The sequence below is a fragment of the Sabethes cyaneus genome, chromosome 2 (assembly GCF_943734655.1).
Source record: "Sabethes cyaneus chromosome 2, idSabCyanKW18_F2, whole genome shotgun sequence".
NCBI lineage: Eukaryota > Metazoa > Arthropoda > Insecta > Diptera > Culicidae > Sabethes > Sabethes cyaneus.
The window spans coordinates 10339513-10365331 of record NC_071354.1 but is presented as its reverse complement, the minus strand read 5'-3'; the positions used below and the strand labels follow the sequence as shown (position 1 = coordinate 10365331).

Genomic DNA, 25819 nt, shown 5'->3' with positions numbered 1-25819 from the left:
CAGCAGCAGCAGCGACAACGCTATCGATTTCCTCCACACATTGTAGCTTCCTCATCTAATCCGCAAAAATTTGCTCTTATTTTTTCTCGGTTTTTTTTTTTTGGTTCTTCGCCCACTGCAGCCATCGATGCGTCGTGAAGTGACCCGCTACATGGAACCGGGCCACTGGTTCCTGTCGATCTACAACGACGATGGTGACGCCCAGGAGCTTACCTTCTACGCTACCGTTGCCGAGGATATGACCCAGAACTGCCCGAACGGATGCTCCGGCAATGGGCAGTGCCTGCTCGGGCACTGCCAGTGCAATCCGGGCTACGGCGGGGACGATTGCAGTGAGAGTAAGTTTTTTTTCGTTTTATTTCGTTTAAAACTAAATTGGAGGTTGTTTTCTATGGGTCAAATTCACGTCTACTCACACACAAAAATTAATTTAAATGCAAAATATATACATTCAAATAGTCTGAGTGAAAATTTTTAGGCGGTCTTTGAAGCATTTTTGACAGGGAACCCTGACGATCCTAACTCCGTTTTCTAATTGGGTGTCTCAAAAAAACCAAAAGTTACAGGGAATAACATTATAACATTCGTTAGAATTGAATCTTTAGTTTAACTACGAACCATAGGCAAACAGAAAACTCAATAATATTTTCATACTCTAACAATAAAATAAGATGTTGAATTTGTCATAAAATTTATTGTAGTACAAAAGATTATTGTTCAGCTTGTCTAATGTAAACTTTTTTACAGTGAGTACAAGCAATGCTCTGTTTAATAAGTCAATTTTGTCTATCCAGCTTTCCATTAGCGATAATGGCGGCTGATGGGTATAACTTTCTGAAGGGCACAGTTCGGTTTTGACATTCACTGCAGCAGCAGTCACTACGGTTACTATGGAAGCCACTACAGTTGTTTGCCGGTTGAGTAAAAAAATGTAAACATTGTTTGGTTTTCGCAGATCAGCCGAAAAGGAATTTAGTAATAAGGAAGCGCAGTTTTGTGACTATTTTTTGCTAAAATATTGTCACATTGGCCCAATGCAAAGATTATTTCACAAAATGATAGCTAAGAAAGCATGAAAAATCGCTTCCCTTCAACTAAATTCCTCTTCGGCTGGGTTGAGAAAACTAAACAATGTTTACATTTTTCCACTCAACCAGCAAACAACCGTAGTGGCTTCCATAGTAACCGCAGTAACCGCTTCTGCATTGAATGTGAAAACCGAACTGTACCCTTCAGAAAGTTGTACCCATCAGCCTCCATTATCGCTGGTGGAAAGCTGGATAGTGGATCCAAGTTTTGTTTTGATTTGGTTATTTCTACTGGTGTAAACAATTTCTAAGCCAAATCCATTTAATTTTGGGCAAAACTGGTCTTAAGTTTATGATTTATTATTATCATAAGTAAACTCTTCAACGACTCTTAGAAAACGCTTGATTGAGACTTCTGGAAGACTGTTGGAAGATTCTTTATAGACTCTTAGAAGACTCCTGGAATACTGGTCTTGGAAGACTTTTGAAAGACTGTTTGAAGAATCCTAGAAGACTCTTGAAAGTCTCTTGCAAGAATCTTAGAAAACTCTAGAACAGGGATAGAAAATCAGTGATTTTGATCAAATATGTGAGTTATCGCCATACGCACAGATCACGATCCGTACAGTACATGACAAACAGTGAATCTTTAGTATTGATCACTAAATTTTGTCCTCTAACCAGCCTCAGCCGGTTGATCACAGTGTTACATCTTACCTAGCTGCAAGAAAAATGTTACTCATGTTGTTTGTATTGAGATTCGTACGCTGCCTATAACCAATCGGCTGTGTCTGTTATATTTCCCAACTCAATCATGCAATGAAGATGATCTGATATGGGGTTTATCAAAATCTGTACAGAGCGCGACAAAGTAGTGTACAGTAGTGATCTCAAAGAATCTAAATCTGATGACTCCTATGATCTTGATCGTTAGAAGCGATTTTTTCCATCCCTGCTCTAGAAAGATTGCTGAAAAAATACTACAAGGCTCTTGGAAAACACTTAGAAGGCTCTTAAAAGATTTTTGGAAAACTGTTAAAAGTCTCGTGAAAGACGCTTAGCAAACTCTTGGACGACTCTTGGAACACTCTTAGAAGATCCCTGGAAGACTCTTGAAATGCTCGTAGAAACTTTGAGAAAACTCTTTGAAGACTTTTGGCAAATTCTTGAGAAACTTCTGGAAGACTTTTGAAAGACCTCTGGACGACTTTTGGAAGACTTTCGGAAGATTATTGGCAGACTCGTAAAAAAGACTTTTGAATGATTTTTGGAAGACTACTCGAAGACTTGTAGAAGCACTTGGTAAATTCTTGGACAACTTGTTGAAAGATTCTTTAATGATTCTTGGAGACTCCTGTAATACTGCTAAAAGGCTTTCGGAATGCTCTTGGATGACTTTGATAAACTATTGAAAGAGTCCTAGAAGATTTTAGAAAGACTCTTGCAAAACTTTTGCAAAACGCCAGAAAGACTGCATGAAGAGTACTAGAAGACTCTTGGAAAACATTTAGAGGACCCTTGAAAGATTTTTGGAAGACTATTGGAAGTGTCGTGAAAGGCTCTTTACCAAAGTCTAGGACGCCTCTTGGAACACTCTTGGACACTCTTAGAAGATCCCTAGAAGAGTCTTAAAAAAATCGTGAAAAACATTGTTAAAACTTTTGAAAGACCCTCGAAAGACCTTTGGAAGGTTCTTGAAAATCTTCAAGAACATTTTGAAAAATACTCCTGGAAGATTTTCGAAACATTATTGGGAGTCTGTTAGAAGTCTCCTGGAGGATTCCTGGAAAACTCTCGACAGATGCATAAAAGACTCGTGAATGATTTTCAGAAGACTATTGGAAGACTTGTAAGAGGCTGTTGGCAAACTCGCGGGTTACTTTTGGAAAATTCGTTGAAGACTCTTAGAAGCTTGCTGGAAGACTCTCGAAAGACTCTTGGAAGATTCTTTGTAGACTCTTGAAAGACTCCTGGCATACTGCTAAAAGGCTTTCGGAATGTTGTTGAAAGACTATTTGAAGAGTCCTAGAAGACTCTTGCAAGACTCTTAGAAAATTCCAGAAAGACTGTTGTAAGAATACTGGAAGACTTACGGAAGATTCTTAGAAGACCCGTGGAAGTCTGCTGGAAGACTCTCGGAAAACTCTTCATAGATTCTTTGAAGATTTATGGAATACTGCTAAAGGCTTTCGAAATGGTCTTGGAAGACTTTTGATAGACTGTTGGAAGAGTTCTTGAAGACTCTTGAAAGACTCACAGAAAACACCAGAAAGACTGCTGGTAGAGTACTAGTAGACTCTTGGAAGACGCTTAGAAGATTCTTGAAAGATTGTTAAAAGACTCTGGGAAAAGTCGTGAAACACTCCTGGAAGACTTTTGCAAGGCTCATAGAAAGATCCAGAGAGACTGCTGGAAGAATACTAGAAGACTCTTGAAAACACTTAGAGGATCTTAGAAAGATTTCTGGAAGTCTCGTGAAACGCTCTTAGCAAACTCTTAAAAGATTCTTGGAACACTATCGGAAGATTCTTAGAAGATCTCTAGAAAACTCGAGAAATACCCGTAGAAAACTTTGAGAGAACTCTTGAAAGACTCGTAACAGACTCTTACAAAATCATTCAAGACTATTGGACAGTGTTGGGCACCGCTAATTCGCAAACTCACTAACTGACCAATCGCGAAACGCTAATTATACTTTGTAATTTATACTCAGACTAGCCGCACTGTTGCAGATCCATAATTCCGAATGAAGTGCCGCTATTTATTTTAAAATTATTACCAAAAGGCTCACGGAATGCTCTTGGAAGACTTTTGAAAGACTCCTGGAAGAATTTCGGAAGATTATTGCGAGACTGTTAGAAGACTGCTGGAAGGCTCTTGGAAAAGTCGTGAAAAACTTTTCGTGGAAGACTACTGGAAGACTCGTAAAAGGCTCTCAGGAAACTCTTGCATGACTCTTTGAAGACTCCTGAAAGCTTGCTGGAAAACTCCTGGAAGACTCTTGGAATATTGCTAAAAGGCTTTCGGTATACTCTTGAAAGACTTTTGATAGACTTTTGGAAGAGTCCTCGAAGACTCTTGAGAGACTCTTAGACAGCTCCAGAAAGACTGCTGAAAAAGTACTAGAAGACTCTTGAAAGATTTTTTGAAGATTATTGGAAAGTCTTGTGAAAGGCTCTTAGCAAACTCTTGGACGTCTCTTGGAAGACTCTTAGAAGATCCCTAGAAGACTGTTGAAGCACTTTAGCACTTTTAGTGAAAAACTTTAAGAAACTCTTGAAAGCCGTGAAAGATTCTTGAAAAACTCCTGGAAGACTTTTGAAAGACTCCTGGAAGTTTTTTGAAAGACTCGTGGAAGTCTTTTGAAAGACTCCTAGAAGACTTTCGAAAGATGATTGGAAGGCTGTTAGAAGACTCCTGAAGGACTACTGGTAAACTTTCGGTAGACTCGTAAAAGATTCTTGGAAAACTATTCGAAGGCTCGTTAGAGGCTCTTGGACTCAAACTCTTGGACTACTTTTGGAAGATTCTTAAAAGACTCCTGGGAGTCTACTGAAAGACTCTCTATAGACTCTAGAAAGATTTTTGCAAGCCTAGTGGAAGTCTTGTGAAAGGCTGTTAACAAACTCTTGGAAGACTCTGGGAACACTCTTAAAAGGCTATTAGAATATTCCTAGAAAACTCTTGAAATAATCGTGAAAACCCTTGAAAGACCTTCGAAAGATTCTAGAAAAACTGATGGAAGATTTTCGAACGATTATTGGGAGTCTGTTAGAAGACTCCTGGAGGATTACTGGAAAACTCTCGGCAGACTCGTAAAAGACTCCTGAATGATTTTTGGAAGACTCCTGGAACCCTGCTGGAAGACTCTTGGAACATTCTTTATAGATTCTTGGAAGACCCCTGGAATACTGCTAAAAAGCTTCCGGAATGCTCTTCAAAGACTTTTAATAAGATTCCTGGAAGACTCCTGAAAGACTCTTATAAGACTCTTACAAGACTCCAGAAAGACTTTTGGAAGAGACTTAGAAGACTCTAGAAAGATTTTTGGAAGACTATTGGAAGTCTCGTGAAATGCTTTTAGCAAATAGACTTGGACGACTCTTGGAAGACTCTTTGAAGGTCCCTAGAAGAGTCTTGAAATATTCGTAAAAAGCTTCGAGAAAACTGGTACTGGTACTGGTACTGGTTTTTATCGAGGAGTAGCTTCACACCATCAATATGGTGTTCAAGGCCTCGGACATTGAGATGCCCGATACGCAGGTTTGAAATATTATTATTGGACATGTCAGTTAACGAACGGTTGGAAATCGTCAGTATTGTAGTTTGGAAGGTTAGCAACGTGAAGAAGACATGTCGGACGAAAGAGCATCTAAGAATACAGATGATTCGTTTATGCCTTGGTCTTGACCAGTAAGCTCTAACAGATGTTCGGTGCTGTCAACTAGTGTATACCGCTTATGTCCTGGGATCAAAACGGAGATGTTGTCATTACGTACGAAGACGGATTGAATGAGCTTTTTTTGCTTGAGACGAAGAGCGAGATTTCGAATCCGAAAGGGTTTTACCGACAGCATTTCGTTTAGTGTGAATCGGTAGTTGAGGTCAAGAGCAAGCTTCAGATGACACAGTTTGGCGTCTTTGTGTCTGTCGAAATATTTCCTGAGTACACGATCCCGCACTTCCCTACTGTCAAAGATTGCAACTATTGCTGGAGATATGTTGCGATTGGACCATTTTGATGGTTTAACTTCGATTCGAAAGCAGCTGATGACGTGAGACAGCTCTTCATGTGTGCCAAGGAAATTAAGCACACTTTCAACGATGCCGCGGACATTCTCTCCTTCACGGCATGGAATCTTGTTGATAGCTAGACGACAGCAGTTCACTGATTGTGAGCAGGTGCTAGCGAGCTTTGCGCCCGTTTCGATAATCTCGAGTTTTTTTTCGATGCTGGTGATTAGTTCACTATGGGCAGTGCATTGACCATCACGCTGCTTGGCATTGTTCAACTTACTCTGCAAACGGTCGTGCTGCTTTTTACCTATTAAGCGGACACTATCGATCTCTTGTTGAAGCTTTGCTAGTTGCGCTGTCAGATCGTGAATGGTTTGATTGAGCTGTGTGACTTCTTCCTCCAGGTGAAGATCGGAGCTCATTACTGTTTTAACTAGACTACCTCGGATAGTACATTTCTCACAGAAGTACTTGTAGCTCTGCAAGTCACTCATTTCCGTGTCACTGATTCGAACACAAACGGTGTGGCACCACACAGAGCACTTATCACAGCAAATCCAGTTAATTTGTTTCGCTTTCCTCCCCCTTTGCTTGGACGGAGGATTAGGAAGACCACACAGACCGCATTTTTCTTCTTCCATGATTATGGATGCGATACGTACTTAATACTGACGATTTTTATTTTTAGTCTATAGAGACATACGGAAGTTCACACTGAACAGTAGTATGGAACTTTTTGACACTTGATGTGTTTGAGAAAGTCGGTTCTGCTTCCTTTTCAGTTTAAGTGCTGTAAAAGCTAAACTGCCTTCGAGTCTTTTTTCTTTTGTCCGAAACGAACTGATGCCGGACAATCAGTTGCACTCAAAGAAACCGAAAAACAATAGCAACCGATGCGGCGTCACTGTATGGCTTGGAGGTGTTCAGCTAAAAGTTCGCGGGATGCGGATCTGTATGATCATTTAAACGACACTTCACGACGGGCTACAACAGGAACCATTAAAGTTAACGTTGCACTCAAAATTTGTGTAGTTTAAACGATTTTAGTATGAATAATCCACGAATTAGTAGCGGGCGATAACGAAGTGCTACTACTGTGTTTCCCAGTGTTGCCAAACTCTGACTGTCGGAAGGCTCATGGAAGACTCTTTGAAGACTTTTAGAAGACTCCTGGAACACTATTAAAAGTGTTTTGAAAGACTTTTGGAAGAGTCCTGAAACATTCCTAGAAGACTTTTAGAAGACTCTTGAAACTGTTAGAGAACTCTTGGAAAACTATTGGAAGAATCTTAAAAGATTTCAAGACTCTTACCAGACTGAAAGGCAGGAAAACTGGAAGATTGTATTGGAAAGACTGGAAGTTTACAGGAAGGCAGCATAATTGATGCAGAATTGGAAGATTCCGGGAAGATAAGAAGACTGAAAGTGTGTAGCAATCTATGACTGGAAGACTACTTTGAAGAATTGAAAACCAGAAGGCTGAAACACCACCAGTTAGCAATACAATACTGGTCTAACAAACCAGCCGTCGTATGTTCGGATCTTAGCTCGGTGATGCAGCTAGGGTCAGTAAGATCGCTCCAATAGCTCCGTAATTGTCATGTACTCTAATAACTGCGGCTGCAAAGTCTGTTAATAAAGAAGGGCCAAGTGTTAAAGACGTTTATAACCTCAAGGCTTTGCTTTGCTAAGGCTAAAAGACTGCCAGGTTCTTGTATTACTAGAAGAGTCTTTTAAAATATTTTTAGGAAAGTGAACAATTGAAAGATTAGAAGACTTAGAGACTATCTTTTGTAAGAAGACTGCAATGAAAATCGAAATATTTGAAGAATGGAGGAATACTAGATGATTAGAAGACTCTTAAAGTCGCCGAAAGACTGAAAGATCCTTGAAAGACTAAAAGACTCTTGGAAAATCGGAATACTTTTAGCGTACTGGTAAACTAGAAGACAGACACGCTTTTGTTAGACCGAAAAACCTTTCTAAAAATGAAGGAGTCTTATTGAAAACTCTAGGAATTCATTCTTTCGATATTGGAAGATTCTAGGAAAACTATTAGAAGGCCTCAAAACTTTTAAAATATTGAAAGGGAGGCTGCACGGTTCGAGGAATTTTAAAAACGTGGGAAATTTTAGGTGGTATTTGTAATTGGGAATTCATTCGCAGTGTGATTCCTTATCTCAGAGATTCTTCTTAGCTCTTTCATTGCCTTTTTTCAGTAAAATTTGTGGTTTCCTTGACGATAATGACTTCTTTTAGCTTCGTTTTAACTGTCTTGCGAACAAGGCTGTCTGTAGACGCTTTCGGAGCTTCGCTTTTAGAGCTTCAGAACCGCATACTAAATTTGTTTTGAATTGACAATATAAAAAAAACGTGTTCAGAACAGTTAATATCACCACATTCTGACCATGCGTTCAGGAGTTACCATCTTTCGAAGCACAAGAATTCAGGAAAATTTCGAAATGAAACACGAAAAAGATAAATTGGACTGCTCGTGATCGTCTGTTCCTCACTAACGGGACGGTGATATTCTGTGGAAATATATAAACACGGCTGCTGCAAAAAGCAGGCTACCGCCGTGTGTCACACCATAGGGTTATATATCGATTGGTCGCAACTGACTGCCATGAGGAACAGAGTATCTACACTCCACCTCAAGCAGTGAAGGATATTGCAAGTAGTAATCTACATAGTCATAGAAATTGTAGTATCTTGTGGAAACAATCGTTGGACTCTGTAGTTGCAAGGTTACAATCTGCGTGGCAAGTGTCGTGGGTCCCGATCTTCGGAAAAAAAACCAAGCTATTTAGGGGATTATTCTTAGGCCCAGCCAATTTCTTCTTCTTTCGCCATATGGATGATTATGCCAAATTACTTTATACCAAATGGGCAATCCCCTCATATTAGCGATAACGTGGCGAGTGTTGCCTTCCCAAGACGTCAATCGTCTGCAGTTTATCGGCATATGTATCCACAGACTTCACTCAAAACGAACCAACGGGCGTCAAATCGCAAGATGTTGAAGACTAATTTGTAGGTTTAACTTTAATTACTGATTTGTACTAACGTAAGAACTAGTATGAATCTTAAGCAAATAGAACACTTTACTTTTTGGTTTAGACAGCTAAGTATATATTACCTTTTTGCTGACCGGTTTCTCATCAGTTGCTACCCATCTGCGAGGCCGAGTCCAACTATTTCTGTCGATGAAATGTTATTCATTCATAGATATTTTACCCGAAGTTATTACTTGGCCGAACTTTTTTTCAGCAAATCAAATGTGGTATGTTGCATCGTTCATTCACATTAAGAGCTCTCAATTTGTACTACAAAAAAGCCAGTGATCAAGGCCCTGCGCTATCATTAAGTGTTACGTTCTATGTCATTATATTTGAATAAGAACAGACCATTGATTCCACCGGCCCATAAAGCACACCAAACAGCGGGTGTTTCGGGATGCAAATGTGTTTCGTGAATGGCTCAAAAATTCTCCAATTGAATTACTCTAATGCACAATGAGTTACTCGAACAGAATTATGTTTTTTTTTTGTTAAAAATCAGCACAATTTGAAGGCAGTAATGGCAAAACATGTGACAACTGTCAAAATGGCGCACATATCAAAAAGTTTTGCCAACTTCATAATTTATGAAGACTTTTTATCATCAACATTACCAGATTACCACTTCAGATTATATTGATTTGACATTTCATCAAGCAAACTAATCGCCTACTTTTGTTTTGTTTTCCTCAATCCCTTTTTGCTCCACAGGTGTCTGTCCGGTGCTTTGCTCACAGCGAGGCGAATACATCAACGGCGAATGCCAGTGCAATCCCGGCTGGAAGGGCAAGGAATGCTCGCTGCGGCACGACGAGTGCGAAGTTCCGGACTGCAACGGCCACGGCCATTGCGTCAGCGGCAAATGTTCCTGCGTACGCGGCTACAAGGGCAAATACTGCGAAGAAGGTATACCGTTCCCCGCTCAGTTCCGTATAGTAATCCGATTTCGGGGTGTTTTTTTTTGTTTGGTTCGTTCTTTCCTTCGTTTTTGTTTCTGTTTCAAAGGGGCGCACTGGCGTGCAATTGTCGCGAAATGTAAAAGTTCACAGTTTTTGTCGTGTTTGTTGTAGTTTGGTCGGTTAAATTTTTAATTTCCCACAAAAATTGCACAGTGGTGAGCGAGTGCAGTCAACTTACTGTTGGACTCTTACTACTAGACTTTTACTATTCATTGCTCCCGTCTCGATTACAAACAACGACGTAGCGCGTCGCGCTGGAAAACCGAGAATGAAACAAGATGTGATATAAATAATTTAAATTAATTACAAACTGAGAGCAATAGGAGCACTGCGGTTTTCTGCCTCAAGTTTTCCGCTCGTGTTTAATGCATAAAAGCAGTTTTATCTACTTTCAGACATTTATTATTTATCTACTTCTGAACTTTGTTTCGTCTTTTTCTTCTCGCCACTATTCTGTCAACTATAGTTTTTCCCCTCCACTTTACGTTCCTTTTGTTTAACCCAACGAGCCACAAGATAGCGCTTTATCGTACTATTTGTTACCATTCCAAGCACCCACCATAAAGTAAATTGATTAAACCCGGGAAAGGCATCTAACCTAACACCATCCAAGCTAACAACAGCCTAACGGAGTGCAGGGTTTTGTTACGACCAACTTACCACGACAGGCACCAGCTAAAACATAACCACTAATGATATCGTCTTTGTGTGTTCTTTTTTTTGGCTCACAGTTGACTGTCCGCATCCGACCTGCTCCGGGCATGGATTCTGTGCCGAGGGAACGTGCATCTGCAAAAAGGGTTGGAAGGGAGCGGATTGTGCTACGATGGACCAGGATGCACTGCAGTGTCTGCCGGACTGTTCGGGCCACGGAACGTTCGATCTGGACAGCCAGACGTGCACCTGCGAGCCCAAGTGGAGCGGTGAAGATTGCTCGCAGGAACTGTGCGATTTGAACTGTGGCCCGCGGGGACGCTGCGTCGGTGACAGCTGCAGCTGCGATCCCGGCTGGGGCGGCGAATTCTGCAAGAGCAAACTGTGCGATCCGCGCTGCAACGAGCACGGCCAGTGCAAGAACGGCACGTGTCTTTGCGTAACGGGCTGGAATGGGAAACATTGCACCCTGGAGGGCTGTCCCAGTGGGTAAGTTGGTTGGTGGTGATTTGAAGGAGTCGAAGATTCACGCTAGAATTTGAATTCGTTGGGTGCGATTGACTGAATGATGATGGTAATGATTGTCGTTTCTGTGTTTTTAGCTGCTCGCAACATGGTCAATGTCATGTTAGTGGAGAACTGATGTGGGAATGCCGCTGCTACGAAGGTTGGGACGGTCCGGATTGTTCGGTATCGCTGGAGCAGAATTGTGGCGATAACAAGGACAACGATAGAGGTAAGGAGCGACGAAAACAAGCATTTTTACAGAGTTTGCTCGTCGTTTGATTTACTTCACTCCGGGGAGAACAGAATTAGCTAACTTCCGTACGTTTTTTTAGATGGTCTTGTCGACTGCGAGGATCCGGAATGCTGCGGAAATCACCTGTGCAAAACAAGCCAGCTGTGCGTTTCGGCCCCGAAGCCGATCGATGTGCTACTGCGGAAGCAACCGCCCGCCATTACGGCGTCCTTTTTCGAGCGCATGAAGTTCCTCATCGACGAGGGCAGCCTGCAGAACTACGCCAAGCTGGAAACGTTCAACGAAAGGTAAGCCCGCCGCCGTGTGCAAGGAATGTGCTGTACGGGAGCCGATTGATTGCAGTCGCTCTTTATGTTTTTTGTGTATTGATTTTTCTTTACCGTTTTTCTGATTATTGTTACTTTTATTTGTTTAATTTTCATTTATCGATCTTCTGTGAACCGGAAAATCGATAGGCCAAAAGCTGTGTAAATATTAATTAAAACTGATTGGTTTCAATGATGGGCCGCATGTCGAAACACCGACCAAACGGCGCTATCGAATTACTCTTCCGAGACTGATGGAAGTCAAATATAATTTTCACTTTTGTTCGAACTCGGTTTTTCTTTATACATTTTTTTGGTTTCATCTGATTGTTTTACTCGTTTGTGTTTCAAAATGGAATCGAGAGTACTGTTTTGATTACTATATAAATATATTATGTTGTGCCCCCGTCTATTTATACATCCTCCCGCTAATTGCCATTTGTTTTATTTTTAATGTTCCGCATAAATATCGCTGTTACTAGCAAATTAAGGGAAAATCAAACTTTAATATCCCCGAGAAATAGGCAATGCCAGAACATATACAGGAATGCAAGCGCGAGAGAGAGGGACAGAAACAGAAAAATAGGGAGGCAAAAAGGCAACAGTATTGGAAACAATCAAACAACTGCCTACATTATTTATCATAAATTAATACATTAAATATTAACTATTGAACTGAAGCCAAGCTCCGCCATCATCGGTTCGAGGGCAGCTTTTTCCCTTCTCCGTCCTCCGGCTTCTGTTGTTGCGATAATCTCCGGATCGCAACGCAACCGTATCGGTTACCCTACCCCCGCTATCACCCCGGAAAGTCATTCTAACGAACGGAGTGCTATAAAAAATTAATTTATACCAATCGCACGATGATTATAACACCGTTTAATGCGATAATATTTTAATTATTGGCATTATTATTGTTATATCCTGCTGTCTGTCAGCTTTCCCGTGCCATCTACTGACTGCTACATATAGGCTGGCTTTTCCGTATAGTATCCAATTAGCGGTACAATACCAAACAAGACCCCACCCCCCCGGTGTACCATCCCTTTCGACATCGTTTACCATACCCTACGGTGCGGTGTTTGCTTTGAACTAATTGACGTTTCATCAATTGTTTTCCCCTGCTCTCTAATCAAAGCTGCCAGTCATTTTGAAATTTCAATCAGCAATCCATGCAACCCTTGTGGTGAAATTAAGGTCCACAACATAGTAGCCTGTGTGTTCAATATTAATAGCACAACCGCTTTGTTCGAAGATTAGACCACTTCTCTTTGACATTTTCCGCTCCACACTAAACTAACTAACCGGAAGAAACCATCCCCCCGCCCCCTCGGCCCAAGTAACGAAACTAATCAGACACACAGCTCTTCCTCCAACTCCGCCCTAACGATGAGCCTAACCGAAATCTAACAAAAATATGCTTTTCTCCTTCATCTCTTTTTTTCTTCTAACTAACCCTCAACTGTCTGTGACTGTGTGAATATGCAGCGTTTTTTGGAATCATTTTAACGCAAGGTAAGAATCCGTCGACCACTAACAAAACGCTCCAACAAACCAAAAAAAAAAACGTACAGGGAAACGAACGAAAGCAAAAAGTAAAACACACTGACAGCAAGAAAAGTTACAGTAAAAAAAACGAGCAAGAGATTTGCGGAATACGTTTTTAATTAGTTAACAGTACCAGTAGAAAATGTCCCAATTCCCACTATCTTCCTTGTACAACAACAATAACAACAAAAACAAAAAAAAACGATGAAAATTTTTGCTCAAACATTGCAAAACTCTAGCATCCTCTGTGCTCCCTCTAGAACAAAAATGCTTCTTTTGTTTGATGCCACCACTGTACCTGCTCTCGGTTAGTAGGAGAGCAGACCACACCGTCTCACACACATTTCCATTATATATCATCGCAGCCCATATTATCATAATTCACCCCCCTCGAAACCACCATTACCACCACCCTCCCACGTTAACTCTTTAGTTTTGTGTAATCGTGACGAGTTTTATGTTTTATGTTGTTTTTAGTCCGTATCAGGAACAATGTTTGTCACTTTCTGTTGATTGTTTTCTATGTGTATGTGTGTATGTTTACTATGTTTACAATTTAGCAAAAACAAAAGCATAAGCAAGCCCGAAAAACAGGCCGGCGTGAAAATCCGAAACAAGCAGCAACAACACACACTGGCCGATCGCTGGCGCCAAAGTAGGCCACGTCAGTTCGAAGCCACGGCTAGCGAACAACACCGGCAACCGCAGGCGGTTTGACCGGTATGTCAATCTGTTTTTCATCTGCCAAGCCGCTGGTCTCTCGTTCGGACCAAAAAAAAAACAATATTTCGTAACGCGCATTTCCCGGAAAAATGAAATTAAAAACACGAAAAAAAGTTCCCGTTTCGAACGCATCATTTTCAATTTTTAAACAACGATAGCCTACTGCTGCTGCTGCTGTTGCCACCGCAGCAGCTCAGCAGTGTCCTACTAAAAACGCACAGCAAAAAAATAATGCATAAATTCAATTTTAACTTAACAATATTGTGTGCGTTTTGGTCTGCTCCTGACTCTGCCAAGCCGGGTCAAACCGGAGCAATCAACATTCATCACACTGCACTGGTGCGTCTGCTATGCTATACGTTGCTGTTGCTGTTGCTGCTGCTGCCGGTTTTGGTTGCTGTGGAAACGAGTTAAAAAACAATCCGATGCGGAAAAATATCCTGCGCGACACAATGAAGCTTTAGCGGGCGCGGAAATGGATGACATGAAAATTGTAACCGAATAACAAGCGGCGCGCGATAGAGACAGAGAAAAAAAACGAATAACAAACCCCGAAAGTTTCGCTGCGTTCCGGGGGCTGCTGCTGCTGCACGTGGTGATAAATTTGGGTCGTGTGGGCCTCCGCTTTTTTTTGGCTGGCTGAACGAACGGACGGACGGACATTCATCGTTATCATGCTGGCCCCCGCTTCGGCTTGCGAAGGGGCGGCAGCAGGAAAAGTTGTCGAAAACAAATCTAGACTAACCTAATGCATATAAATCCGGTGGGTGGAAGGATTTTGCGGCACGATCGGAAGAGGCGGAAAACAAAACTGCGGTTTTTGGGGTTTCATAGGACAAATATTTTTCCTCGGTTACTTTGTAATTGAAGTGCGAGGCCAGTTGTTGGGATTGACTGTCATTTTTCAGCCTATTATTGAAGAATTTAGGATTCATCTAAATTCCACGTTCAGGAATTTTATTCTAGAAAAATCGTACCATCGCATAGATGACTGTTGAAACAGGTTTCATACGAATCGAAACAATATTAAATTTGTCATAGTTTTTATCATCTCAGGTTTGTCCTAGTTGATTGTTGTTATGACTAAAATATACAAGGCTTACTACTCCGCAAATAACCTATTTTTTGTGACGTCATTACATACGTTGTAATAAACAAACTGCTTCTACAAATCTAGTGTTCACTGGCTCTACCATCGCAACATTTTGTTCTTCTGCATAGCCTAGACACAGGTAGCTCTAATCCTTCGGATTAACATTTTCAAGAAACATGTTGAACGATGGAAATATGGACCAACGATGGTCTGAGCCGTCTCAGTGACAACGGTGACAACACGCACGCACTGAATAGTCTTTGTCGCATCGTTTTATTATGGTTCCAAGTAACGCAACAACGTTACATTCTACGGATTCCGGTATTCTTGGACGCGTTGTATTTCTACCCTTTCAGAAAAAACAATCCGATAGTGAAAATCAGATTCACAGTAGCACGATTGTCCATAGTGATGAACCCCCTACTTTCCAGTGACTCTTGTCAGATCTTGTCAACAGGTCAGATGAAGACTAGTCAAACGCTACGCAATGAACGAAAACATAAAATCCCATGGGCCATGGCTCACTGTGCTGTGTATTAAAATCTCTCCGATAGCTTCACTGCCCATAAATGCATAACAGTCCCATCTGACTTTTCGCCACTTTTGAGATAAACCTAGGAATCATCTTAAAATTAACGGTTCTTTCAATATTTCAAACAAAAAAGTTATGTTTGTTCCCAAGTTGTTGAAAAAAATATGAAACTATGTCAGTCCCATATTACAGTAGTCACAGTAGTTTTTGGAAATGCCTGGACCGATTGGACTGCAGCAACTACCAAACGGAAGATTTTATGGCCTAAAAGAACACTATTGAGGAGAATTTGGATCGGATGTACCGTTCCGAAGTTCCAGTGGGAACAAGTTCCGGAATATATGGGACATAGAAGCACCTTAAATCACAACAAACCCATCATGTGACACATATAAATACACGGATTTGCAAATCGAGACTATTGGTAGTCGTATAAAGTGTTCAAGGCGTCATTGGCCACATCTACACATGTCCGTGAATGTTCCAGATACCTCTACGAGGATCAGTTTGTGAATTTAACTAAAATACAACATGTGACATCTCTAAGTCGGTACTGCCGAGTCACCGACAACGCAGAGTTCAAGGCATGCTGTGACTGTCAAGCACAAACAAAACGCATATCAGTAACTTCGGCAGTTTTTCTAAGTTTTGGAACAAATTTTAAAACACTTGTGAACAAATTGCTTGTAAAAGTATTCTGTTATGTACATTCAAATGATTTTATGACGATTTGTTTCCAAAACCGATTCAATATTAAAGAAAAATTGTCGTGGCTTCAACAGCGTCTTTCGTAGTTGCACGTTTTTGCAGATGTGACTGTCTTCCATTTATGGGCAGTTCACCTCGTCCCAAAAAATGAGAATTAAGCTGGAGAATATTGAATTCTATTGTCCTTTTCGGTCGCTCTGTTACTCTTCAACTGTCCGATTCTGTTTTGTCGGGCTAACTTTGTTCGAGATTGGAAGCAAAGACGCTACTATCGGCTGTCGGCACTTCCGGATTGACTTCTATTGTTCCTTCTTCCGTTATGTTACCCGTAGAGGTGTTCATCGAAGGACTGCTTACGTTTATGATCAGGCTTCTCGCAGGCTTCGAGAAGCTACAAAGTTGATGCATCGCAGGTTTTTATCGTTCGTGTCAGCATGCGGGATGCGGGGCCTTATCACCGGTCTATACTACATTTTCCTACCAACCTGGGCGTTCATAACCCGGATGACCGAGTGGTAAACAGCTGTTGTACGAACGCTTCCTTCTCGTTGATCGCTTTCTAATCTATTCCGCGAACTTGCAGTTTGCCCCACACTACAAAGCCTATTTCCTCTGGTAAAACTGAGCCTTGTCGCCACGAATCTTCTACACTCGTCGGTTGCCAATGGAATTCAGCGACCTGCAGTTACAGGCACTAAGCGTCCACCGCATATCCTTATCTTGTTGTCTGAGCCACTACCAAATCTACTAGGGGCGCACTACCTTGTTTCGTAATATGGCTGCCATATTGGCCTAACCATTCGAGAAGTTTATCAACCCATTATGACCCGGTTTCGTATGCTAGGGCATAATGGGCCGTATGAATAAAACAGTTTACGTTTTCTTTCCTGTGATATCTAATGGGCGAATTAAAGCAACCAAATGTGTTAATTTTGCCATCAGTCCGGGTCAGACGCAGCCGTGAGCCGCTCCTAGGTCCTGAAATGCAGACTCACCCCGTACCTGATCTGGCGACAAACGCTGAAGACATGTGAGGTTATTCCTCGTCTCAACAATCAGCATTAGCATGAGTGCCCTCTTTCCTGTCGGCATACGACGTCACCAATGGTTTTAGGGTTGGTTTCCCGACCTCCGCTAAGGTTGCTCGTACCCCGACTAGTACAATGGGCAGCTACCTGTAGGAGTTGATGTTTCTTAAATGGATGGACACAGCGAGTCCTTAGGTTACACAATTATAGCATTACCAACCCACCCTTGGCATCTATTATAGATTGATACTACAAGCAGTTGACCAAATTGTAACCTTTTTCGCAAAGAGTTATCACAATCGGTCACATGCGGATATTTCACTGTGCTTCTGTAGGTGTTATCTGTGAAATTGTAACACATCTTCGTTGATAATATTTGGACCATAAGTACAATCTCTATGAAAATTTGCGTAACACTTCAAGGCAACAAGCAAAGCCATGGGTAAAAACATCCCTAAGAACTTGACCCAAACTTCGCAGCCGGTTATTAGAGTACAAAATAATTTCGGGGCTGGTAGCAGCACAACCCAGTCGAGATTCGAACTTACGACGACTGGCTTGTTAGGTCAGCAACGTACCTGGGAGTCAGTTGGGTGGTCACAAGCCAACAATAAGCTTTCATTTGCTATTAAGAAAGTCTAAATCGGTTCAGTCCTCTCGGAGCTATGATGGTTATAACCATCACAAGGGAGTAATAAAACCTTCAATGTTACTTGGGTACTAAGGTGTAAATTATTAACCCTGCGCTTGTGACCGAAATTGACGGTTCCTTATCAGTACAGAAATCAGATACAGCTGATAGGAAGCAGAAAATTACAGCTTAATCTAAATTTAGACGTAACCTCCAGCTACAAATGTCGGTTTTCTGTCTATGAAATCTTGCCTATGGACTCTATAAAAATGATAGATTCATGTAATAGTTTTCAGAATACTTTCAAGAATTAGTTGCTTCAATATGAGATTAGATCTATAAACGCTTGTCAATGAACTCCGTTGTTGATTTCCCGTTTGGTATTTCTTCTGAATAGTTTTCTTACTGCCAGTAGCCTCAGCTGAAACTTTTGATTTCCAGCACCGTTGGTAGGTGTTATTACTAGTTTTCTTTCTCTAATGGTGCACTTTTTTCGCAAACGATATTACTTGTTCTTCTTGCGCCAATTGCTATTATTTTTTCCACAACGTAACTTATAAACTTGGGAAAGTTCTCATTATACGAGGTTATACAAGGTTTGAATTCTCCAATGCCCAAACCAGCAACACAATTTTAGCACTTTTAGTTGCATAAACTTATTTATGACTGGAATTAGTCATGCATCGGTTGCCACAACTACTTTGTAACAACTGTGTTAGTAGAGCCAGATAAATGTCGTGACAGAACCAAGCCACTTCTTCTTCTTCTTAAGCTTAAAGCCGAGATGCTCGTATAGTATCTAGAATTCATCTCCACTGCACTCTGTCCTGGACTACTCGTCGCCAGTTTGTTGAGCGCCTCCACGTTCGCAACCCAACTTCGAGCTGGTCGAGCCATCTCGCGCGTTTAATCACTGTGTACTCCTGCCTTCTGGTGCCAGAGTGGTTTTTGAAGAGAACGCCTTTCTATCCGACGTGACCAGCCAACTGTAACCTTTCAATTTTCACCAGGTTGCGATTGAATTATCCCCAAGTAGAGCCTATAACGCGCGATTCATCTGACCCTGCCACTCTCCACTTTCAGCTTGTACTCCACCAAAGATTGTCCGCAGCACCTTCCGATGGAACATAACAAGTGGACTCGCGATCACCAGCGATGCTAAATACATGAATTCATCTACTACTTCTGGTTCTCCGTCTTCCATGATTACCGCCATTATCGCAAGACGCACGTTCGTCTCCCTCGAGCCTCTACTATTCATATATTTGAACATCAACTCATTCTTCTAGACTCCATTTTTATTACGATGCAGATCGCCCCTCAGTACTTCTGGCTATAATGTTGAAGTCATCATTGCGAATCCTAGCTAGAAGTTCCCTACGAGTCCTTCGGCTCTCGGTTATAGCGAACGTGACAACATTTGGTAGAGTACTGTGTAGGTGGCGTTTAGCTGCGTTATGCTGTGGGAGTTGAACGCATTCAAGCCAACTACCCTTTTTACCCTTTTTTTTAACAGATGAGACCCTCTCCTCCCAAGTCTATTAATTTTCCCTATCCAGCTTTCCACCAGCGATAATGGAGACTGATGGGTACAACTTGCTGAAGGGCACAGTTCGATTTTGACATTCAAAGCAGGAGCAGTCACTGCGGTTACTATGGAAGCCAATACGGTTGTTTGCCGGTTGAGTGGAAAAATGTGTGGAAACATTGTTTAGTTTTCGCAGACCACCCGAACCGGAATTTAGTTATACGGAAGCGCAGTTTTATGGCTATTATTTGCTGAAATATTGTCACATTGACCCAATGCAAAGATTATTTCAAAAAATAATAGCTAAGAAAGCACAAAAATTCGCTTCCCTTCAACTAAATTCCTCTCCTCGGCTGGTCGGCGAAAACTAAACAATGTTTACATTTTTCCACTCAACCAGCAAACAACCGTAGTGGCTTCCATAGTAACCGCAGTAACCGCTTCTGCATTGAATGTCAAAACCGAACTGTGCCCTTCAGAAAGTTGTACCCATCAGCCGCCATAATCACTCGTGGAAAGCTGGATAGTCCCATTAACACCACCGTTTCTCTGCCATATCTAAGGAGCTACGCTGGCAGTCGGTCCTTACCAAAGGTTTTGTTGGTTTTCACAGCACTCCGAATTCTTTAAACTGCTGGAAATCTGGTGCTGGTACAGCGCAGTCTTTCTTGGAAACTCCTGGAATAACATCCGAGCTTGCTCTTTCTACAGTATCATGACTGGGGTGTTCATCACAGATAACTGCTTGCACCTGTCGACCATTTCTCAGGTTTGTTTGGCATGAGCCTTCAGACGGCATGTTTTGGGTGCGTCGGCACTAGAAGGAATGAGTTACTTGTTTAATCATAATACATAGTATGAGGTCCTCTGCTAGCGCCGACTTGAAGCCCAGTCCTAGACCCGATAGTTACATTTTTTCTATACATTTGCCAGTATGCAGTGTCATGTCGGAATTTCAGCCAATACCGTCGCTTCGCATTATTTCTGTATCGAGAGAGCCTATCTCTTGATGTGTTAAAACTAGCTGGAATACATAAATGCTAATAAGCAAACGTTCTTATTTGCACTGTGACCAGTCGAAGAAAATGTCACAGTATACAAGTGACAGGTAGGCATTCGCCGCTTTTTGCTTACAGTTCTAGCTGGAATAGTATGGACAAGCGATTGAGGTGTAATTAGGTGTTAATAAGGTGTAATTATTGATGTGTTTTTCACCTGAAATTTATGTAATGAAAATTGTTGAATTTTTGCACGAAGTTGTTCTTGAAATTGCTGGAAATCTGGTGCTGTCTTTCTTGAAAACTCCTGGAATAACATCCGTGCTTTCTCTTTCTACAGTATCATGACTGGGGTGTTCATCACAGATAACTGCTTGCACCTGTCGACCATTTCTCTGGTTTACCTCCTGATGCCTTCAGACGGCATGTTTTGGTGCGTCGGCACTAGAAGGAATGAGTTAGTTGTTTAATGATAATACATAGTATGAGGTACTGTCTGCTGCTGTCGACTTGAAGTCCAGTCCTAGACCCGCTGGTTACATTTTTTCTATACATTTGCCAGTATGCAGTGCAATGTCAGAATCACAGCCAATACCGTCGCTTCATATTGTTTCTGTATCGAGAGAGCCAATCTCTTGATGTGTTAAAACTAGCTGGAATACATAAATGCTAATAAGCAAACATTCTTATTTGCACTGTGACCAATCGAAGAAAATGTCACAGTATACAAGTGACAGGCAGGCATTCGCCGCTTTTTGCTTACAGTTCTAGCTGGAATAGTATGAACAAGCGATGTACAAGAGGTGTAATTAGGTGTTAATAAGGTGTAATTATTGATGTGTTTTTCACCTGAAATTTATGTAATGAAAATTGTTGAATTTTTGCACGAAGTTGTTGTTGATCACTACTTTAAAGATCTTGTAAGAATAGATGCAGAAGAGTTCTTTTTCAATTTTGGGAACGTTCTTCCTTAAATCCGCATTATTTGGGGAAAAGCTGTAGGCATATGAATGCTTCGAAGTGTGTACGACACGACGAGCAAGCGATGTTATCGTTATTCTGGTATTTCTTCTCGGTGCGTGTGTACTGGAAACCTGCCGCATGACTGGTCGCAAGAAATACTGTCAAATGTCTTCAGATTTTGGTCACCAACCAGCGCATTTTACGTCCCTGTTCCATCTATAAGGAGAGGTTTACTTACTACTGCTTCTTTCAGGCAAAGTACGAAGTCCCGATCGGAATTCACAATATGGTTCATGATCAGAACAGGTCAATTCTCGGATCGGAGATTACTTGGAAAAATTCCATTCTGAAGCTCTCTGTTGAACCGATCTAAAACTATTAATTTTCATACCCAAAATTCATGAGCTAATTAGAGGATGAAATACGATTCAAAACTTATACATATGTGTGCCTGTTTTTTATGCTTTGGATCTTTGGTGTTACAACCCGCTTTCGGAACTTGACCTTCTATTTTTACTCGACAAACTTCGCAGAGGCTAGAGCAATAGACATAGACAATTGCAGGGCTAGTACTAACTCCAGTCCTCTGGTTGTTTATGAAATAACTGTATTGAATTGGAACTTTCTTTCGGCTGTAACTGATTACGGAGCACTTGGCGACGAAAAACATGGTAGATTTTGAGGTCATTCGCGTCATGATTCCACACCCTAGAGGAAATATCGTTTTAATACAGCGGTAATAGCAAGGGTCCTACGTGGCTACCATGAGGAACGCCTCAAGGTACTTTGGGGAGTCGCAAATCAGTGGCTTTTGAGGAAAGATTTCAACCACCTGACAAAAGCAGCAGCACCTAGGTGCTTTATTTTGGCTAGTAGTAAAACGTAGTTAATGCGGTCGAACGCTGCTTTTTTGTCGGTAGACACCGTAATTCTTCGGTACGTTCGAAGGTATTCGAGCTCATGGTTCTTCTGTACATCGCTGACGATCGTTCTTAGCAGTCGTCTTTCGGAAACCACGAGCACCAACTCGCAGGTCCTCCTCGAAGCATTGTCCGCGTACCATTCTCATAGAGGACAAACGGCCTAAAAGTGTCTAAATAACCTGTTCGACCGCAATTGCTTGTGAAGCCCACAGTAAGCACGACTTCTGCTGGAAATACGCCTTCGATTCTCACGCCTGGTGTCATTGTCCGTTGTTGCCAGTAAGCCAAGGTTGAACCTTAAACTCATCGCCGTCGATGGTTACACTGCCACCCGAAACCGCGTCGACTGGCCTCGATTCCACTGGCCAGCATGTACTTTGTTTTAGACGCCGCAATCGTTTCTGCTTCACGCAGTCGCAGTCTGCGGTACAGTTCAGCCACAGGCTTGTGATCCGCCCAAACTCGACATATTGAAGCGGTTTGATCAGCTTCCTGGGAAGCCGACCTCGTCCATGATTTTCCATAGCTCTCTTTTCGGTCAATGGTATCGTATGCAGCTTTGAAGTCAACTAACGGGGTATGTTATTATATCGAACGAAAGGTGGGCAGCCAAGAGTGACAAGTAGTGGAGCATATAATGGATCAAATTGGATAATAGCTTCAGGTGGTTGGATCACGTCACATTGATTGACTGCATTTACATTAGCAAGTATAAAATCCAATGCACGGTCAGGGCTATTCTGTTTATCTGCTGCATTGTTTACAGTACTTACACTTTTCCTGATGAATAGCAGTTCCAATGAAGGTCCGATTGGTAAAAATCACCAAACAGTAGGTGAAAGTCTAGTGATGTCAGCTTCTCCTCTTGCTTTGTACATGCTAATGGGGTTACGGTCATTGCGGTACAATTTATATTCTGTTCCAAACGGTGCGGTGCGGAGTCCTCTAACATTCTGATAGCATAAGGGGATGCAGTTAGCCTTCGACAGGGTGTCCTCGGTAGCAATTTTCCTCCACCTCAACGTCAGTAATTGCCGAAGGGGCCAACATGTCGCTGTTTTTCGTGTCGCCAGCTCCGATAGAACCATGGAATAAGTCATCACCTATTTCAAAAAGTCTTGACTCTTGAATCTCTTGAACCAAGCAAACGTTGTCTTTTAAAAACAAGCAAATTTTCTCGGCAATCCATAAAAAAAAATACTTGAGAAAAGTCCCAATTGTTTTATATTTCGTTGAATGAAATATACGAAATATAAACGTAGCCATTTAATGTTAAAATTGAAATACTTCATAGTTTTTACAAATTTTAAATCTTGTCTCGAAGAGTGGACCAAGTGGACTCCCGTTTCAGAATCAAAAATTCCGTGTAACCTTTCAATTGAATATTTAACATAAATGTGGCCCATTCCGAAGGACATTATATATTCAACAACTATTAAACACGGCTAGATACGACTGAAAAGTTAATAGGAATTTAATTGATCCCAGCACTTTTTTGTTCTCATTAATTAAATTCCACTTGTTTTTATACTGTTGTGATAATGCAATATTCTTGGGATATGGCGGTTCGGTTTGGAGTAAGAATACTAGATGTGGTCCTCGTAACGTGTCGTTCTCGACTATATTGTACTGAAATATTTCTTCCTATGCTATGTGTCGTACGTTTTACGCTATGCGCTGTGTCAGCGTATAATTGTCACCGTTCGACGCGGTACAGTCCGTTTACGCTTATACAGCATAACCGATCCGCGTCGCGCTGAACCATTTCAATCATGAGCGTCCACCACACGCCCTATTTACATTTTTTAAAAATTGTTATCTATAGTTAAGAATTTTTAAACTAAACAAGGAAATATGAACTAGGATTTATATAATGCGTATTATTCCCATGTAATTTGAAAGAACTCATTATGAAACAATCGTCCACCACACGTCCTATTGTTTCAAATTATATGTATTATTATTTTCATTCCTTATAACTTTTTATTCTATTTTTATGTATTATATCCTCTTTACCATTGATCTCTACCCTTATATTTGAGTCTATGTCCTCTACTACTCTGTATGGACCTATAAATTTATTGTCCAATTTTTTACCTATTTCATTTTTAATTAGGACTAAGTCATCTTTGTTATAACATTTTGGTACAATGTTTAAGTTATTTTTCATTGTTCTTTTCATCTTGCTAGAAAGAAGGTTTTCTCTTATTTCTTGATGGCATACTTGTAACTTTAACGTCAATTGCTTGCTATAGTTGTCTATGTCATAAATAGGCACTGGATTATCATTTGTTAAATTTGAAGGCATGTTACTATTTTTTCCGAATACTAAATAAAAAGGTGTGTATCCAGTGTTAGTGTGAACGGTATTGTTATATGCGAATGTGTAAAATGGTATCCAATGTACCCAAGAAAATAATTTTTCGTTACAATAGATGCGTAAAAAGTTTCCTAAACATTTGTGTGTGTTCTCCAAAGAACCTATAGTTTCATGATGGTAAGCTGTAGAATTTAGTTTTTGAATATTCAATAATTTGGCAATGGATGTAAACAAACTCGACATAAACTCTGTTCCTCTATCCGACGCAATTCGTTGTGGAACACCATATTTTAAAATAACATGCTCCACGAATGCTTTAGCTACTGTCTCTGTTGACTTGTTAGGTATCGGTGTTGCGGTTATAAATTTTGTTAACTCGCATTGCGTTGTTAGTATATATTCGTATCCATTGGTAGGTATCAAAGGACCAACCAAATCTACGTAGATTTTTTCAAATGCTGTGCTTGCTGTTGTCGTAATGATCATTGGAGTTTTTCCGCATCTCCCAACTTTTGATATCTGGCATTGCTTGCATTTTTTAATGAAATTCTCTACATCGCATTTCATGTTTTTCCAAAAATATCTTTTGCTTATAGTTGCAAGTGTGCGTCTAATACCCGCATGTCCCGCTGTCGGTAATATATGGTAGTCGTTTAGTATTAAAAGCTTTGACCTTTCGTCTGTTACTTCTTCTATTTGCTCTCCGATTTTTATTAAAATTGGTAATGTTTTTACTGATGATGGTCGACCATATATCTGTAGTTCTTCATATTTTTTAATGACGTCATATGTCTCCTTATTATTTTTGATGATTATATATTTTATATTATTAATTTTTGAATATTCCGCCACCTTCGACAACATTGCCCGTAGGTCAATTTGTGTCCTTTTGAGGGGAATTTCAATTACATCTGTGGAGATTTGCATGCTTTTTATGTTATCTTTCATTACCATTTTAACGTATTTGTCTTGTTTAGACGAAGGTTGATCAGTCCTATCGTCATTCGCTTTTTCGCCTTTAAGTTTCGAAGCTCTGGTAACGACTAGAACAGTTTTTTCATGAAGTGTTTTCAGGTCTTGAATCGAAATGCGTGACAACGCGTCCGCTATCACATTCTCGCTTCCTTTCCTGAAAGTTACTTCAAAATCATATTCTTCTAAAGCTAACCTGAATTTTGTTAATCTGCTGGAGGGGTCAGCTAAAGTAAAAAGGTAAACTAATGGTCTATGGTCACTGTAGACTTCAAATCTTCTTCCATACAGGTATGGTCGAAAATGCTTGATAGCCCACACCATAGCCAATAACTCCTTTTCTATCGTAC

The 25819-nt window shown here is 40.9% G+C and overlaps 1 protein-coding gene across 2 annotated transcripts in view; it reads left to right on the top strand.

Moving 5' to 3' along the window:
- LOC128738285 (teneurin-m) overlaps window positions 1-25819 on the top strand; it is a 391328-nt gene that overhangs the window by 339978 nt on the left and 25531 nt on the right. For both annotated transcript variants that reach the window (XM_053833300.1, XM_053833301.1), the window contains 5 exons: window positions 122-338; window positions 9536-9730; window positions 10515-10926; window positions 11040-11173; window positions 11277-11484. In XM_053833300.1, coding sequence (XP_053689275.1) covers window positions 122-338; window positions 9536-9730; window positions 10515-10926; window positions 11040-11173; window positions 11277-11484 — 1166 coding nt within the window. The remainder of the gene's footprint in view (window positions 1-121; window positions 339-9535; window positions 9731-10514; window positions 10927-11039; window positions 11174-11276; window positions 11485-25819) is intronic.